This window comes from Taudactylus pleione, unplaced genomic scaffold (assembly GCF_031769625.1).
Source record: "Taudactylus pleione unplaced genomic scaffold, aTauple2 ptg000145l, whole genome shotgun sequence".
Lineage (NCBI taxonomy): Eukaryota > Metazoa > Chordata > Amphibia > Anura > Myobatrachidae > Taudactylus > Taudactylus pleione.
The window spans coordinates 54537-73721 of NW_028284547.1; the positions used below are offsets into that span (position 1 = coordinate 54537).

A 19185-nucleotide genomic window follows, 5' to 3' on the forward strand; every position below is an offset into this window, starting at 1 on the left:
CCTGAGCCAACAATATTATCAACAGCGATAACTCAGACGGCAGTAAGGGCCTGATTCAGAGCCGCTCGTAAGCGGCCGCTCGTTCACTCTGAGCGATGTTCGCACATCTGCGCATGCGTATGGGTCGTAATGCGCATGCGCCAACCAGTCATTGCGGTCGGAAATCGTGTGTTCGCAAAATAGCGAGTGCCTGCTAATTTGAGTGACAGGATGAGGTGTTTGTGGGTGGTAACAGGGGAAGGTGCTTGAAAACGGGGAGTGGAGATCAGAACGCAGGCGTGCCAAACGGTCAAAACGGGTGTTTTAAGGGTGTGCATAATTAACAAAGCAGCGTCACCGGCCACGTCACTTGGTTGTCTCTCTCCTGAACTGTTCGCATGATTGCGGTAGGAATATCCAACCACAAGCACTGCGAGCAGTTCAGACGCCTTTTGATGTACTCGATTAATCTAATAAATAGCGGAGATGACGTAGGATGCGAACGGCCAGGGGGCGTCTTTACAAAATAGCGAGCGCATATTTAATTCACTCGCTCAGACATAGAGGCGTCAACAGACCGCAAAGAGCGAGCGCTCTATTAAAATATCCGGCCCCTTTTTCTGAACGAGCGAGCGCAAATAGCGTCCGGCTCTGAATCAGGCCCTAAGTTCCCTCGCTGATTGTGTCTGCTCCCCTTCATTTATGGCCTGTTTAGCAAGTATTGTAAAGAGAGTGACCTGGTGATGCAGTTTGATAACTCTGCCTTTCTGGGCTGATATTATTCTGACAGATTCTTACTTATCACCATAACGTAAATGAGATCTATATAATAAATAAATGATTATAGTAATGTACTTGACTGTTGCATAATACTAATTTAGGGACACTGGTGACGTGTTTGTTCTGCAGGTCTAGATTTATACAATTAGACCAATTTACATCACTGCACATTCCAGACCACATTGCAGTCAGGTTATCACCCTACATGGAGAATTGTCTGCCCTATCGGGAGCCTGGGAAGGTTACCCTAATCCTAATAATGTTTACTGCACTGTCACCTTATACTGCGAGCAGTGTGCCCTGTCACCTTATACTGCGAGCAGTGTGCCCTGTCACCTTATACTGCGAGCAGTGTGCCCTGTCACCTTATACTGCGAGCAGTGTGCCCTGTCACCTTATACTGCGAGCAGTTTTCCCTGTCACCTTATACTGCGTGCAGTGTGCCCTGTCACCTTATACTGCGAGCAGTGTGCCCTGTCACCTTATACTGCGAGCAGTGTGCCCTGTCACCTTATACTGCGAGCAGTGTGCCCTGTCACCTTATATTGCGAGCAGTGTGCCCTGTCACCTTATACTGCGAGCAGTGTGCCCTGTCACCTTATACTGCGAGCAGTGTGCCCTGTCACTTTATACTGCTCGCAGAGCGCCCTGTCACCTTATACTGCTCGCAGAGCGCCCTGTCACCTTGTACTGCTCGCAGAGCGCCCTGTCACCTTATACTGCTCGCAGAGCTCCCTGTCACTTTATACTGCTCGCAGAGTCCTCTGTCACCTTATACTGCTCGCAGAGTGCCCTGTCACCTTATACTGCTCGCAGAGCGCCCTGTCACCTTATACTGCTCGCAGAGCTCCCTGTCACTTTATACTGCTCGCAGAGTCCTCTGTCACCTTATACTGCTCGTAGAGCGCTCTGTCACCTTATACTGCTCGCAGTGTGCCCTGTCACCTTATACTGCTCGCAGAGCGCCCTGTCACCTTATACTGCTCGCAGAGTCCTCTGTCACCTTATACTGCTCGCAGAGCGCCCTGTCACCTTATACTGCTCGCAGAGTGCCCTGTTACCTTATACTGCGAGCAGAGTGCCCTGTTACCTTATACTGCGAGCAGAGTGCCCTGTCACCTTATACTGCTCGCAGAGTGCCCTGTCACCTTATACTGCTCGCAGAGTCCTCTGTCACCTTATACTGCTCGCAGAGTGCCCTGTCACCTTATACTGCGAGCAGAGCGCCCTGTCACCTTATACTGCGAGCAGAGCGCCCTGTTACCTTATACTGCTCGCAGAGTGCCCTGTCACCTTATACTGCTCGCAGAGTGCACTGTCACCTTATACTGCTCACAGAGTGCCCTGTCACCTTATACTGCTCGCAGAGTGCCCTGTCACCTTATACTGCGAGCAGAGCGCCCTGTCACCTTATACTGCGAGCAGTGTGCCCTGTCACCTTATACTGCGAGCAGAGTGCCCTGTTACCTTATACTGCTCGCAGAGTGCCCTGTTACCTTATACTGCTCGCAGAGCGCCCTGTCACCTTATACTGCTCTCAGAGCGCCCTGTCACCTTATACTGCGAGCAGAGTGCCCTGTCACCTTATACTGCTCTCAGAGCGCCCTGTCACCTTATACTGCTCGCAGAGTGCCCTGTCACCTTATACTGCTCGCAGAGTGCCCTGTCACCTTATACTGCGAGCAGAGTGCCCTGTTACCTTATACTGCTCGCAGAGTCCTCTGTCACCTTATACTGCTCGCAGAGTGCCCTGTCACCTTATACTGCTCGCAGAGTGCCCTGTCACCTTATACTGCTCGCAGAGCGCCCTGTCACCTTATACTGCTCGCAGAGCGCCCTGTCACCTTATACTGCGAGCAGAGTGCCCTGTCACCTTATACTGCGAGCAGAGCGCCCTGTCACCTTATACTGCGAGCAGAGCGCCATGTCACCTTATACTGCTCACAGTCCTCTGTCACCTTATACTGCTCGCAGAGCGCCCTGTCACCTTATACTGCTCGCAGAGCGCTCTGTCACCTTATACTGCTCGCAGAGCGCCCTGTCACCTTATACTGCTCGCAGAGTCCTCTGTCACCTTATACTGCCCGCAGAGCGCTGTCACCTTATACTGCTCGCAGAGTCCTCTGTCACCTTATACTGCTCGCAGAGTGCCCTGTCACCTTATACTGCTCGCAGAGTCCTCTGTCACCTTATACTGCGCACAGAGAGCACTGTCACCTTATACTGTGTGCAGAGTTCCCTGTTACATTATACTGCTTGCAGAGTCCTCTGTCACCTTATACTGCTTGCAGAGTGCCCTGTTACCTTATACTGCTCGCAGAGTCCTCTGTCACCTTATACTGCTCGAGGAGCTCCCTGTCACCTTATACTGCTCGCAGAGTGCGCTGTCACCTTATACTGCTCACAGTCCTCTGTCACCTTATACTGCTCACAGTCCTCTGTCACCTTATACTGCTCGCAGAGCGCCCTGTCACCTTATACTGCGAGCAGAGCGCCCTGTCACCTTATACTGCGAGCAGAGTGCCCTGTTACCTTATACTGCTCGCAGAGTGCCCTGTCACCTTATACTGCGAGCAGAGCGCCCTGTCACCTTATACTGCGAGCAGAGCGCCCTGTCACCTTATACTGCTCGCAGAGTGCTCTGTCACCTTATACTGCTCGCAGAGCGCCCTGTCACCTTATACTGCTCGCAGAGCGCCCTGTCACCTTATACTGCTCGCAGTCCTCTGTCACCTTATACTGCGAGCAGAGCGCCCTGTCACCTTATACTGCGAGCAGAGCGCCCTGTCACCTTATACTGCTCGCAGAGTACTCTGTCACCTTATACTGCTCGCAGAGCGCCCTGTCACCTTATACTGCTAGCAGAGCGCCCTGTCACCTTATACTGCGAGCAGAGTGCTCTGTCACCTTATACTGCGAGCAGAGCGCCCTGTCACCTTATACTGCTCACAATCCTCTGTCACCTTATACTGCGAGCAGAGTGCCCTGTCACCTTATACTGCTCTCAGAGCGCCCTGTCACCTTATACTGCTCGCAGAGTGCCCTGTCACCTTATACTGCTCGCAGAGTGCCCTGTCACCTTATACTGCGAGCAGAGTGCCCTGTTGCCTTATACTGCTCGCAGAGTCCTCTGTCACCTTATACTGCTCGCAGAGTGCCCTGTCACCTTATACTGCGAGCAGAGTGCCCTGTCACCTTATACTGCTCGCAGAGCGCCCTGTCACCTTATACTGCTCGCAGAGCGCCCTGTCACCTTATACTGCGAGCAGAGTGCCCTGTCACCTTATACTGCGAGCAGAGCGCCCTGTCACCTTATACTGCGAGCAGAGCGCCCTGTCACCTTATACTGCTCACAGTCCTCTGTCACCTTATACTGCTCGCAGAGCGCCCTGTCACCTTATACTGCTCGCAGAGCGCTCTGTCACCTTATACTGCTCGCAGAGCGCCCTGTCACCTTATACTGCTCGCAGAGTCCTCTGTCACCTTATACTGCTCGCAGAGTGCTCTGTCACCTTATACTGCTAGCAGAGTGCCCTGCCACCTTATACTGCGAGCAGAGCGCCCTGTCACCTTATACTGCGAGCAGAGTGCCCTGTCACCTTATACTACGAGCAGAGTGCTCTGTCACCTTATACTGCTAGCAGAGTGCTCTGTCACCTTATACTGCGAGCAGAGCGCCCTGTCACCTTATACTGCGAGCAGAGTGCTCTGTCACCTTATACTGCGAGCAGAGCGCCCTGTCACCTTATACTGCTAGCAGAGTGCCCTGTCACCTTATACTGCGAGCAGAGCGCCCTGTCACCTTATACTGCGAGCAGAGTGCCCTGTCACCTTATACTGCGAGCAGAGCGCCCTGTCACCTTATACTGCGAGCAGAGTGCTCTGTCACCTTATACTGCTCGCAGAGCTCCCTGTCACCTTATACTGCTCGCAGAGCGCCCTGTCACCTTATACTGCTCGCAGAGTCCTCTGTCACCTTATACTGCTCACAGTCCTCTGTCACCTTATACTGAACCACTCCAAATCTGCAGTCTGGGGCTCATTTATCGCGCTGAGGGTGCGATGCATCAAACCTCAGGAAAGAGGTAAAGGGCCTTATTCATTACAGTTCGCAACTGAGAATGCAACAGTGATTACGCACGCAGTTCAACTGCGATAGTATGCTAATCCATTGCGATCGCTATGCCGTTGCAGCACTACACAGGGCTTCCCACCTTACCTTACACTCATCCGTAATGTTTAGCAAGACTGCAAAACCATCGGTAGAATCGAGTACCATCGCAGCCTCTTGTACACTTGCACAAGTTCTGACCTTACTCAGGAATTGCTAACTTCATTGCATGTAATAATTCCTCAGGCTGCGTACAGCATCGCAGTGGATAATTTATACAATGGCGTTCAAACGCACTGTCACGCCTGCGTTTCCCTGACCACCCCACCCGTCACCACCCACATACGGTACTTCCTGTCAATCACTCTGCAACGGGTCTGCGTAGTTACTGCGAACGCAGTCCTGATCGCAGTGGTAAGTTCACCTGAATTTTCAGATTGCCAGCAACAAATTATACCTGAAATTTATATTTAAGTCCCTGTGATTAATCTATGAGGCAGATAGGTCTGTATATTACAAATAAAAAAATATGTTTACCTACGCTGCAACTGTTGGCAAATTTAATTCTGCTACTAAGTAAACCTAGAATACATAGGGCCTGATTCAGAGCCGGACGCTCTGACCGAGCGCTCGCTCTGAATCAGGGCGTCTTTTATTTTTTTATGGAGCAGCCTCCTGGCCGCTCGCATTGCTGTGAGTTGCCACCCACAGCTAATGCAAACGGCCAGGATGATGGTCGCGATGGTCAAGACCATCGCGACCATCGGGCTTGCGACAAGACCCTTGTGGTAGGGTCTCATGGCCGCAAGCCCCAGAGAGCTTTCGGCTCAAACAGAGCTGAAAGCTCTCCCACTGACATCACTTGTGATGTCAGTGGGGCCGCCCCCAGACGGTATGCGTTTTCATGGGAATGCCTAAGTCTGGGCAGCCACCCCCACGGCCCGCTCACAAAAGGGGGCGTGCTGTCACTCAACATCGACAGCAAGCCCCCTTTGGTACGAGACCCGGAGCGACGGATTGTTGTCCCTATCCGGGTCTCGCGCATGCACAGAACGGAGCCGGCTCCGTCGTGCGCATGCGCTCTGGGTCTGAATCAGGCCCAGAGAGTTGACTGTCTATAAATGGACTAATTTACTACGTGCATCAGAGGCGGCCATTTTGTGAGCTGAAGTAAATGTTGACTAGGGATGGACATCGGAAGCTCAACATCAAATGACGGCTGGGCTTCTGCCATCAAAATTTTCGATGCGATGGTAACTAACCATCGCATCAAAAGAATTTGCTGGAAAAAACCTTCCCGATGGTTTGCGCAGAAAAACATGTTTGCGCATGCGCAGTAGCAATCCGCGGCTGTTTCTGAGGTTGAACAGCTCAATTCAGCTGTATTTTAACGTTGGATGGCCAATGCTTCCACACTATTCGATGGCAGCTACCATCGGACAGCCGTCATGGAATGGTGAAAATGCTACCGTCAAAAGAAAATCATCAATGATTGTAAACCATCGGAAGCCGATGTCCATCCCTAATGTTGACATGCATCCTATTACTGCATTTAGGGCCTGATTCATAGCTGTACACAAACGTCTGCGTAGTGCGTACATCTCCAATGTTTCTGGGCCTGCGCAGGATCCGTTCTGCGCATGTGCAGAAAGGGTTCTGCGTACTCGTTTGCAGACCCCCATTAGCCGCAGCATAATTGACATGATGTTGCATTTGGGGGGCGGCGACCGGCATTGTTCTCCAAAACGGGGACGTGTCATCGCCATTTTGAAAGCGTGCCGAGCCCAGGGCCTGCGTTGGATGCAGACTTCCTGGTCCCGGCTGACTAGTTCCGTCGGCCAGGGTGAGTAAGTCTCATCTTGCGCAGCCTGGCCAAAGCTGCAAAAATCACGACCCATGGTTGCAATGGTGATCCGAGGCGGCGTCTACGGATGCTGCACTCGGATCGCAGATCCATCTCTGAATCAGGCCCTTAGTGATTACCCCATGCCTCTCTGACATACCTCCGGCCTGAGTAATGTCGCTGGTCTAGGGGCTGATTCATTACAGATCGCATCTGCGATTACACTCGCAATTGGCCAGACTGCGTGCATAATCGCAACCGCGATCGCAGTTGCGATCCATAGTGAATCAGGCACTAGGTACCTTAGTAGGCTACTTTCACAAGAATATTGGTCAGAGTCTTCAATTCAGTATGGTAGCCTCCATTTTGTGTCTGTGATTGGGGCACCTGAGAATTCTTTGGGTTTGACCTTGACACCAGGATTTTCGGCACATCTCACAGACTTTGATGGTTGTTACCATAATCTATTCTGTTCTGTTTTGAAATACAAGTTTAATTGACCACCAGAGGCACACTAGTGCACCAGCGGCTGTTGAGTCAGAAGCCAATTAAAGGAGTCACCCCATAACACCACCCCATCTTTTCGAACCTGCTCCCTCCTCTGTTCCTTCCAGGAATTGTAGATCTTCATGGAGGCCAGAGGGAACATAACACATTTGCTTTTGGCAACTGGACAAATAGAGTGTTCAGCAAGTCATCTCTTCAGTTGGCCAAAGCAATTCAAATCCCAATTTTTCCTAGACCTATTTAATCTAAAACATTTAAATACGTAAATTAGGGATTGAGATCTGGTTTGGAAAAAAAAAAATTAAAACATTTTTGTGGATCGTCTGTAGCCTAAAAATGTTGTATTCAGTGTTTTCCGGCCATAGCAGTGTGTGTTCTCAGGGTATGTTTGGAACAGGCTGAAGTGCTCTCTTATGAGGTTAGTTAATTAATAATCAACCAATAACTAGTTAAATAAGCCATAGGCACCATGGGAATAGCAGGGGAAGCATGAGAACCTGGATAATATTAATAAATTATCTGATATACTGGGTTTACATATAAAGATGAGTCTTCTTGCACAACCGAATGCTACGTACGGGAACAGTATGAGCAAGTGTGTTACCAGCCCTCAAATATCTGGGTCAGTGGGAATGATTCGGTGCCCAGTTAGAGAACCGTCAGCATTTTGTTCTTGGATAAGATTCCGCTCGGAGGGGGTTTGATTCAGGGGCTCGCAGTTAACCCCTCCGCCGACGCTGCCTCGTGCTTGTTTAGCAATGGGTTTAACGATTCATCGCTCTGCTCCCGTTTCCCTAATCCCAGCCTGCAGGATGAGAGGGGTCTTTAAGGCATAATGCGGCTGAAATCTCGTTAAAGACATCCTGCTTATTCCCGGCTGCCTGGCTAATTACAGGAGTCATCTTGCCGCTGACAGATGCCGCTCACTCACGCCCCTCTGCCTTCTGCTAACATCTCTCTCCATGTTGCCTTGTTTCTAGTGAATGAGAAAGTCCTGTTTATTATGGGGAGGGAATCTCTCAATATGGCTTTGTTATTATTGTACGTTTCATTGCCGTAGTCCTTATATCCTTACTGGGATATCTGCAAGTCCAATGGTGCGTCTGGTAATGAGGAAATAACAGGGAGGCTTCTGTTCCACTAATACGGGACATGTTTTTAGAATAATGGGTCAGATGTATGAAGCTCTGGGAAGTGATAAAGTGCAGAGTGATAAACGACCAACCAATCAGCTCCCAGCTGTCATTTTTCAAACACAGCCTGTAATATGACAGTTGGGAGCTGATTGGTTGGTCGTTTATCACTGCATGTTTATCACTTTCCAGAGCTTAGTACATCTGCCCCAATAAGCTGAGAATAGTAGAAAAAATTCTATTGGATTTCTCCCAGGATCGCAGACGGGCGAGAGAATAAGCCCCACTCCAACAAGCTTCCTCAAGTAGCATTCGTCGCTGTTTTAAAGTCGGTTGTACCCACATTCCTTTATCCTGCACCAACGCTGTCCATGTGACGAATGATTGACAAGAAATGGAGTGCAGAGACTCCGGGCCATGATTCAGAGATGTACGCTAATGCATCTTCCTAGCTGCCATCCCGAAAATATGCCAACGCTGTGTAGCCGGATAGAAATGTATCGAGACGCCCACCGGTGGCTTTGCAGATCCAAGCAAGTGTGTACAAACATGAAGCGGTGGTCACAGATCCTTCCATAATCGACCATCTGAGTAACCCATTGGTCACGTAAGATCCAGTCAAGATACCGGCGGACGGGATGCCGGACGTCAGGATACCGACGCCGGAATCCCGACGCCCTTCAGAATGCCGAGGCCGGCATCCCGAAGGTAAGTATGCGGGTTAGGGTTAGGCCGGGCATGGGGGGGTTTCGTCTAGGGACCTGTCTTGGCAGGTTAGGGTTAGGCACCATCTGGGGAGGGTTAGGGTTAGGTTGCGGGGAGGGGGGGGTTAGGGTTAGGCACCGTCCAGGGAGGGTTAGGTTTAAGGTGTGGAAGTAGGGATTAGGTTTAGGCACCACCGGGGGGAGGTTAAGGTAAAGGTGCCTATCCACTAGGCGATTAAAATGAGCGATTGAACGATATCGATCGATAATCGTTTGAACATCGTTTGAAAATTTGGTCTTTTAGACATCTATCATCGTGCAAACATGCTTGTCAACCTGACGATATCGTCAGGTTCAGCATGTTTGCAGATGATTGATTGTGCCTGCACTGAACGATATATCGTTCAGTGTGGGGACCCTGCAGTGTAGTGAATGATAACGATATTGTTATCATTCAGTCTTTTCACTGTCGGGTAGTGGATACCCGCCTTTAGGCATCTCCGGGGTAGGTTAAAGTTAGGCACCACTGGGGGAGGGCTAGGGGGGAAGAAGGTGAGGGATAGGCTACTTACCGGCCCCTGCCAGGATGTTCACCATCGGGATGCCACTGTCAGTCTTCTGACCGCCGGCATTCCACCCGCCAGTAAATCATACCGATTCCGGACGCACAGATGACTGTCGCCAAGACACTGGCGCCATGCATTCTGCCTACGGGTTTGCAGTTTTAGGCTTAGACAAGCCCCCAAAATGGTCGCAACACGCCTGCGTCTTTACTGCCACTCTCCGAAACTGCCCCCCCGCCACTTAAACGGTCCCTTACTGTCAATTACATTCCAAAGAAATCATTGCAGCAAGCGGCATCGCTAAGGTACCTTGGCGCCTGCTCAGTGCGACCGTGATGGTCGTTAATCACTCAGCTGCGTAAATATCGGCATTGCGCACATTTCTGAATCAGGCCCTCACTTCCTGTAAGGCATTAGCTGGAGAACTGGAGTCCCTGTCATTTTTTATTTGTATTATTATGTACAGTCTGCTCCTAATTTCTATGGAAACATGTCTTATATTATATATGTGTCTTTACCCTTTCTGACTCTTCTGTGTTTCCGATGTGGGAAATAAGTGGTTGGGGCTTATTCATAAGGTGGGTACACACTTGCACGATATTGTCCCAATGTGGCCAATTTGGGCAAATCGGAATGACAAATCGGACATATCGTGCACTGTGTATGCCTGACTGCGCGCTCCTGCGGGTCGCATGCGATATCGTGTGATTGGCCGTGCTGCACGCCCAATCATACGATAAAACATGCGAGGCTGTACATGTTAATGAAGGAGGGAACAGTGATCGTTCTGTCGTCCATTAAATCTCTTAAGTGTGTACCGGCAATCTCCTATGGAGCGGGGAGAAGGGAAATTGCCTCTCCATTCGCACGATTGCCGGTTGTACAAGTGTGTAGCCGGCCAGGAATATATTTCACATTGTAATGGTTGTACAGTGTATTCACAGCGACCTTCTGTTGTTTGGCTTTTGCGCAATATTCTCACACCAGGTAATGCTGTACAGACATGCCACCTAGGACATCGGCGGTGTATTGCTGATCTCATCCTCATAAATTACCCGGTGACAGGAACTTTGGTGATCTCATATTTCTGTCCGACAAATAGATGTTTCTTAGAAGCTGTACAATAATTATACCAGTGATGTCACCCTTAGTGAATTACTCCCAGCGATACCATGCCCGCTAAAGATGACAGCTTGGGAATACCCAGAGGGCATTGTGCTGTCATGGCTGACGTGACTCATGGGCCTAATGACTTAAAGATGGACGCTGACGTTCCTCTCTCTCCTCCTCTACTCTTCTCTCCAGCAGATAATTAGCACCATGGAGACCCAGGCCAGTAACGGCCCTGGCAGTGTGGGTATTCTTAACGGCACCAATGGGGCAGCGGATGACAGCAAAACCAACTTGATCGTCAATTATCTTCCACAAAACATGACACAAGAAGAATTTAAGAGCCTGTTTGGCAGTATTGGGGACATTGAGTCCTGCAAACTGGTCAGAGACAAAATCACAGGTAGGATCCCTATTTTTTCCTCTGTTTATCTGCCATTTGTCATCTGTATTTTGACTTAAAAGAAGCAGGAGTTTGAGTTTGTGATAACAATTAGTAGGGTTTCATGTAGTAGGCGGTTAGCGCAAACGCCAGAAGTTGCTGTTTCCACGGTCAGACTGTTTCACCTTTATCCGAGCTCATTAGTGTCAGATATGGGTTTTCCACCTCATATTTAAAGCTTCATAGAGACACAGTAGAAAAGGTTAAGGTCACATTGTAGAAATATGCCAAAGGGGAAATTCGGGATTGGCTTTACCAGCAGTCACACTAATATATTTGGTTCAGAAAAAGGTGCCGAATGGGCCATTTTATGCATATTGGAGCTTTTTGTTCAGCTTTGGCCTCTGCTGAAAGCTCTATAATGAATCACTCCGATACAATGGTCTGATAAACCTGAGGGATTATATTTATGCAGAAAGCCTTTAGTACAGCAGCTGACGGGAATTGATAAGTGGAGCCCGTTAGAGCTTATCACGGCTACTCCTGAAGTGTTTACCACAGCGACAGATCTCCTTTTTCAACAGATAAATAAAATCGTAATCCGATGTGAGGAAAAATGAAATACGTCTGTCGCATTAGTACCAAAACACTGAATTTAAGTAGGCTGTATTATGTTAAGAAGAGAGTGACATTTGCAGCATGAATAGTCCGGATATGTACGCATTTAATTGCGATTTGCTCCCATGCTACTGTCCCTAATACATTTAGTTAATATCATCCTCTGGCTGAGGAAGGTGGTTATTATTACTGACAGATAGGGGGAGCTATTCCCCGTGCAGGCAGCTGTTACAGCTACCAAGAGATAGCTGTAACTAGATAAAGAGCAGACCCGCTCGCAAGATGCGCTCGCTCGCTTGTAAAAAAGGGCCGGGTATGCAAATCAAGTGATCGCTCCTTGCGCTGTAAGGACGCCCTCTATGTCTTAGTGAGCGACGGCAGTTAGCGTACGCTGGACTATAAAACCTACCACCTGTCACTCGCAGCACATGTCATCTCCGGGAAGTGGCTGATTAATCGGGAACATCGAGGGCCATCGGAGCTGCTCGCAGCGCTTGGGGTTGACCTAACCTACCCCAAGCACTGCGAGCAGTTCAGGCTAAAAAACAACCAAGTCACATGTATAATGACGCTACTTTGCTAATTATACACACCCATTAAACGCCGTTCTGACGGTCAGACATGCCTGCATTCGCACAACCACTCCCCCGTTCACAAGCACCTTCCCCTGTCACCACCCACAAACGGCGCAATCTGTCACTCAAAGTAGCGTCCTGTCTGTGTACTACGAGCGCTCGATTGTACATCGCAGACGCTAGTTTGCGCACGGGCACTGCGACTTAGATGCATCCGCAGACAGGCGACAATCGCTCCTAGCGACCGAGCGGGTCTGAATCAGGTCCAGATTCCACCTGAAAATGGGACTTAATATATAAGTTATGTTGTAGATTAAAAGTTTGTCAAATCTACATATGTACTTGAAAAGGTTTACATGCTGAGTCCAGCCATTATAATTACATATAGCTGATTATACAAGTTTACTCCCTTGTATTCCATTAAGTTCCTGGGGGAAAGCGATGACGGGATTTGCATAATCACGGCCCCAGCGGCCGCTGTGCAGTGACGCAGTTCGCAGTTTTGCACAGTGGAGGACGGGTCTGATGACGCAAATAGCCTCATCCACAACGCATGAAAGAGAAGCGGGATCCGGGGAGGGTGACCTAACCTCTCTGGACTCCTGGACTACTCCCTGAAATTCGGGAGTCTCCCGGACATCCCGGGAGCGTAGGCAAAGATCACATATGTCTCCAGAATCTGAATTGTTTGATGTCATTTATGTATTATGCTTGTTAGGTAGATGCTGGCTGTTTATCTGTTTTATATTAGACTGTCTGCATTGTTTTTTTATAGATGCTGGAAGCAACCAAAGTATGCTTATTATAGTAACCATTAGGTACCAAGGCTGTGTCCGCCTTACATAACACTGGCAAGATATCAGGAAAAGACAACCTTAGCTCAAATACATGTGTTTGGTGTTTAGTTGCTCTTTAAGACAAAAAAAGGATAATGCCTATAAATAATCTATATAATAATATATTATACAGTAGCTGGTTACTATCCTAAGTACACCTTGGCTGTTGGACCCAGAGAGTTAGCTTATCATTATTGTTTAGACTGAAACCACCTAGAGGATTCTGGGACATTTCTCTATAAATCCAGTCTGTGGTCATATACTGGGAGAGATGTATGTAGAGGGGGCAGGTGGGATTTACATGGGAAGTACAGAGGCAGGTGGTCCAGCTTTGTTATACACCGAGGGTTATTTGGGGGCTTTGTTATACACCAAGGCTGTTTAGGGGGGTGGGTCTGCGGGGATACCAAGCTGTCTATTAGGAGACCTTTGTGCTTGTGAGCGATGGCTCAGTTCTCTTTATCTCTCTATGTGCGGCAGAAGATTCACTTTCACTTCTCCCCTCCCCCACAGGTCCTAAGGTAGCACTCTCACTGACTACACATCTTGCCCACACAGGTCAGAGTTTGGGGTACGGATTTGTAAATTACGTGGATCCTAATGATGCAGATAAAGCCATAAACACCCTGAATGGACTGAAATTACAGACAAAGACCATCAAGGTGAGAGGGGTGATACACGGCTGCGTCTATCTGGATTGTCAGCTCTGTGAGCGATGGCCCTCTTTCGTCCCCATGCATTTTTGAACTTGGGAGACCCCAGTTTCTACAAATGTAGTTTTTGTGCCTGCTGGGTTTTTTTTTTATTTTATCCTGCGCTCCCCTACAAGGAAATCAGATCTACCCCCCACCCTGCCAGAAGGCAGCAGTAACAGATGCCCTCAATCTCTGCACCTTAAGGTCACACTGTATATTAGACGCAGCAGGTCAGGGACGATTGGGAAAGTCTTTTATTTATCCTGCCTTTGTCATTCAAATAGGCCCGGCCCTCCCCTTGGGGAAAGGGATGCCGTGAATGGGCCTGGGTAGAAGGAGGGGTGAGAGACAAAAGCACTCAGCCATCTGTCCTCTCGCTGGCTAATTAAGGGGTATTTCCCCTGGAGATGAAATGAATGGGGAGGGGGGCAGCGGAGATTGGGACAGGAAGCCAGCTGCTGTGGGTAAATCCCAAATCTGTGTCGCCCAGGAAAAGTTAAAGGATAAAAGTCTCCTAGAGCTGAAAAGTGACCTAATCCCAGATAATAGCTGAGAGGTCAGACCCAACGAGGTGGCTTTGTGACCGAACACAGTGACACATTTAATGGCTGGCAGAGACGGTCCCTCCTAACGAAAGTGACATGTAGCGTGGACCTAAAGAGCTTACTATCCTGTCATGTGATACAGTGATTACAACACTTCATTATCTAGATTTACAGCTGTTCTTTAACTGGATTACAGCTCCCAGCGGCTGCATGATAAGTAAAATAACTTTATTAGAAAATGACAAACACAACCGTGAACAATGCAAAGTACTTTTATTTTATTTTACATAGTAAATATTTAGAATTCCTTCCTTAGCCCCATATTGCTTCTTTATCATACCTGCAAGTGACATACATTGTGCTGAAATTGCTGATGTTACATCTCATATTACAGGGCACCTATAGCCTTCAGGACACAATGGAAATATCCATTTTACGGGCCGGAGATAACGCAGTTTGTTGATGAACTGGGAACTATTGATGTCAGAGCCAGATCATCCATTAGGCAAACTAGGTTTCCCGACGAGGGCCCAGTCAGCACTGAGCGGGCACATTACTAAAACCCATTTTTATGTGTTCTTTTGTGACAAACGCAGGAGGAAAGTGGGTCCTGTGCCATTATGTTGTCTGGGGTCCCCAATGGGCCTTAATTGTGCTCTTATTGATACCACTGAGGTGCAAATACTACAGGCAGCCATTTTGGGAGCTGAAAACCATAGTCGTATGAATGGTGTTTTATAAGTCACTGAGGCATAATGAGGGAGATGTATTATCAGTAAATAAATTTTGAATGGACTAGATTCAGTGCAAATTGACACTTATATTGATCTTCAACATGCATTAAGGCAGTTACCGTAGAGAAAAATCACTTTTCACTCAGGTCTCTGCACACATGTATCAATATCTCTGTCACAATACAGTTGTATGGTGACGGTAATCCGCCAGTTCATATTAAAAAGACATATCAGCAGAATTACCGACCATTATGGTGCTGTCCAGCACCGGCAGCCATCTGGGAATGAGAACTCGCAATATTTGATGTTAATACATATCGGCGTTATTGCTTCTTGCTTTTGCCTCGATAAGAGTTGAAGCAGGAAGAGCTTTCGCGTCACGATAAATGCCTTTATCATACAAATACAATAGAGGAAGCCGCCATATTGTGGCCCAGAATGCAGCCCACTAATCCACTCAGCAGGAGGCGAGTACAGTGTACCAAGGCGGTAAGGCCCGGCCTGCCAAAGAGCCTCAGCCATGCGCCCAACATGGTACGGCCATGCCCCGGATGTGGCCCTCCCCTTCGTACCGGGGCCCAACGTTGCTCTTTGCAACCCTGAATCCGTTATGAGCTAGTAATATCATTGAGGTACTTATAGACACTTATAGACTCAGTGACCTCAGTCCTAGTCCTCAAGTCCTAGTGAATCAGTAAGCAGCATTCTCATGAGCAGTGGTTCAGGCCACCTTGTGGAGAAAACAGATGCAATTCATGAATCGCACATCTGCATGCTTACAATGTTTAGATTTATAAAAGCATGAAGTGGAAATAAGCATAACTTATACATAAGGTAGATTTTTTATTTTGAATTTGTTGAACTGTCAGACGTAGGGTAACGCAGACCATTGCATCAGATCAGACTCCATCTGCTCTGCCCTTACCGACCAGTGTTGATGCTGCAAAGGCTCATGGGAGACTCCCCTGAGCGCGAGAGCATTTCTGTAGCAACGGTGACTAGAGACTCGGCAACAGTCCTTTTCTCATCAGGGAGATGCGACAATTAACCTTTTCACTGCTTTTTTTTTTAGGTGTTCTTATTCTGTGCTAATATTGGACATTTGTAGGACGGGGGGGGAGGGGTGGACATGCAGCGCACTGCGCCACACCGTTCTGATAAACCTGCGCTTATCTCTGCTGGTGTAGGGCGCAGTTAGTGTATCACACTTGCTGTGAATGGCACTGTAATTATTGATATTATTCTGTACTAAGCCATGGTTTCCAAATCCTTTCTTCGAGTACCACGGACAGCTCATATATTGATGTTTACAGATGTGTTCACATACACCTAGCCTCCTTGCGCGTTTAACAGCCCCTCTAGTCGCACCATGACTCTGTAGCGCAGAGCGTCTTTTCATGCAACTTTAAAATGCGGCTTGTTGCGAATAGGATGCACGCGAAGCTTATGCTGTTTAAAATGACATGCGGCATTCCTATATCCTGCGTGCCACTGCGTGTGCATGCGAAACGCTACGTTACAGTGTCACAGCCGCTGACACTGTATTAAAGCATTTCTCATGCAGATAGAGCCACAGTCGCACAGAAGCTGCTTGTGCCTCCTAGTCACATCGCTATGCGATTAATGGAGCATACACACGGTCAGATGTGTCAGATGAACGATTGAACGATTTGAACCATGAACGATTTTTGGCTGCCTTAAAATGACTGAAATCGTCCAAAACTGACTGCAAACACATCAGATGTCAGATATCGTTATCTGACCATTGGGAACGCGCATCGTTCATCGTTCAGACATGTTAGATTTTCCTTCAGATATGAACGATTGAACGATTTTTTTAATCGTTATCGTTCAGATCTGAAGAAAAATCTGACCGTGTGTATGCACCATAAGACGCAGGGGTATGCCCATATTGATTGCACCAGCAATGCCCGCATATTGGGTACAGAATAGCGGATGTTGTGCTGGATCTGTATATCACTACTGTCCAAGGGGTGTGTAAGACGGGCCAATGTATGATATAAATGCATACAGTATATATAGGTAAATAGCTATTTTTAGCCCAATGCCAGTCATGTGTAATATCATAAGTTCAGAATAGTCTTGGTAAACGGAAAACCTCACAACAGTCCAGGTCACGCCGTAATGTGTGGTGATGTATAGTGCTGGGACTTTACCTTATCACATGCTGTTTCCCTCCCATGGCGCAGGTATCCTACGCTCGCCCAAGCTCTGCCTCCATACGAGATGCCAACCTATATGTAAGCAGCCTGCCCAAAACCATGAATCAGAAAGAGATGGAGCAACTCTTCTCCCAGTACGGCAGAATTATCACCTCACGCATCCTGGTCGACCAGGTTACAGGTAAATGGCGCAGACTGACGGATTTGCTGAACATCCAGGGACAGGTAGGGGCCCAGCATCACAGCATTACTCCAGGGGACGGGAAAGAAGGAGGCACTCACAGGTCTAGCAGAAGACTGGTCAGCGAATGACCAGGGCAGAGCGTATATATTCATTTATATGACTATACATAGATCTTGGGCGTAGCATTGTGGTTAGAATTGCTGCCTTACAGTGCTAGTCTCGTGGGTGCAATGCCAACTAGGGCCCTCTTTATGTGGAGTTTTTATGTACTCCCCATGTACGTTCTCCCCATGTTGTTTCTAACCCATTAACATTGGGCTGGATATATACACAGGATTGTCATACATGTCCAGGTTACTGCTGATGGAGTCTCTTCTGAAAACTGTAGAGGTTAGATACATTCTGCTAGAGAGCGTTTCAAACCAACTGTTAGGACCCCCTCCAAAAAAAAAAATGTTTACGACTGCGGATTTATCCTGCAATAAATGGCTAATATTCGTGGCTATCGTGGTGATTTTTGTTGTCATTCTGCTTTCAGGGGTCTCTCGGGGAGTGGGTTTCATCCGATTTGATAAGAGAATAGAGGCCGAGGAGGCAATCAAGGGGTTGAATGGGCAAAAACCACTCGGTGCCAGTGAACCAATCACGGTGAAGTTTGCCAACAACCCCAGCCAGAAAACAGGTCAAGCGCTCCTTACCCACCTATACCAGACCACAGCCCGGAGGTACACAGGACCCCTTCACCATCAGACGCAGAGATTCAGGTGAGCCACCCCCCACGAGAAACTCAACACCCCCTGCATTACCCCCATCTCACACTTTTCTTACCCCTCCCTGATCCCTACCCCCCATCATGCCCAATGCACCATGGCCTGTACCTACACATAACCCCCTGAACTGTTACCGATCGTGCCCTGAACATGCTTCTGCCACTTTGTTTCATCCACGCACACTCATTGCTCTTACCATCTTACGGCGCTGTGTGCCTACCACCCTCCACTTTCCCTGTCCTTTTCCATGAACATAAAAAAAAAAAAACGTGCTACCGCCTATGGCCACCTGGTGGCGCTGCAGAACATTTCCTTTCCACCCTTGTATTTATTGTAGACTTTAGCTTGTGAAGTATACTGGGGCAGTATTTCTTTATACCGTAATTGTGAATGTATTATAGTTAAGCTGTATACATATATCAAACCAGTGCTTGATATATTTAAAGGGTGGAAAAGCAACCCTGAAAATCATCCGTTTGCCCCTATGATAGTTCCCGTATAGAATAGTAATTACCCCTCCTGAGCTTGCTCCTGAATCTACTACCTGACCTCACTTCATCCAAGGCCTATTCACTGTCCGCCCATCGACACGTCTAACATATTACTGAGTGTTCATTGTCCATTCTGAGCAACTGCCTGTATGTCTATACAGCCCAGCCCATATCACTGCATACGTATTATCCAATCAGAGTGTCCGTTTTATTCTGTATCTCTCTAGCTACTGTCTACCTGACCTCAGGCCTCATCACCAGTGATATATATCCTTCCGCCCAGTACGAGTCACTGGCAGACGTCTGTCCAATATCACTGCCTATTTTCCATGCTACGATATCGCCTACAGGCCTGATTCAGAGCAATGATGATGTCTGCGTAGTTTGAGCGATTATCGATAATCTGCGCATGCGTCAAGAAGTTTAATTTTTCGTTGTCGTT

At 48.2% G+C, this 19185-nt stretch overlaps 1 protein-coding gene across 4 annotated transcripts in view; it reads left to right on the forward strand.

The window, feature by feature from the left end:
• Nucleotides 1–19185, forward strand: part of ELAVL3 (ELAV like RNA binding protein 3) — a 56575-nt gene that overhangs the window by 25039 nt on the left and 12351 nt on the right. For 2 of the 4 annotated variants that reach the window (XM_088473897.1, XM_088473898.1), the window contains exons 2-5: nt 10926–11133; nt 13700–13803; nt 17326–17479; nt 18021–18246. In XM_088473897.1, coding sequence (XP_088330023.1) covers nt 10926–11133; nt 13700–13803; nt 17326–17479; nt 18021–18246 — 692 coding nt within the window. Of the gene's footprint in view, nt 1–10925; nt 11134–13654; nt 13804–17325; nt 17480–18020; nt 18247–19185 lie in introns of all 4 variants that reach the window. The other 2 variants (XM_088473894.1, XM_088473895.1) reach the window with 2 other exon arrangements.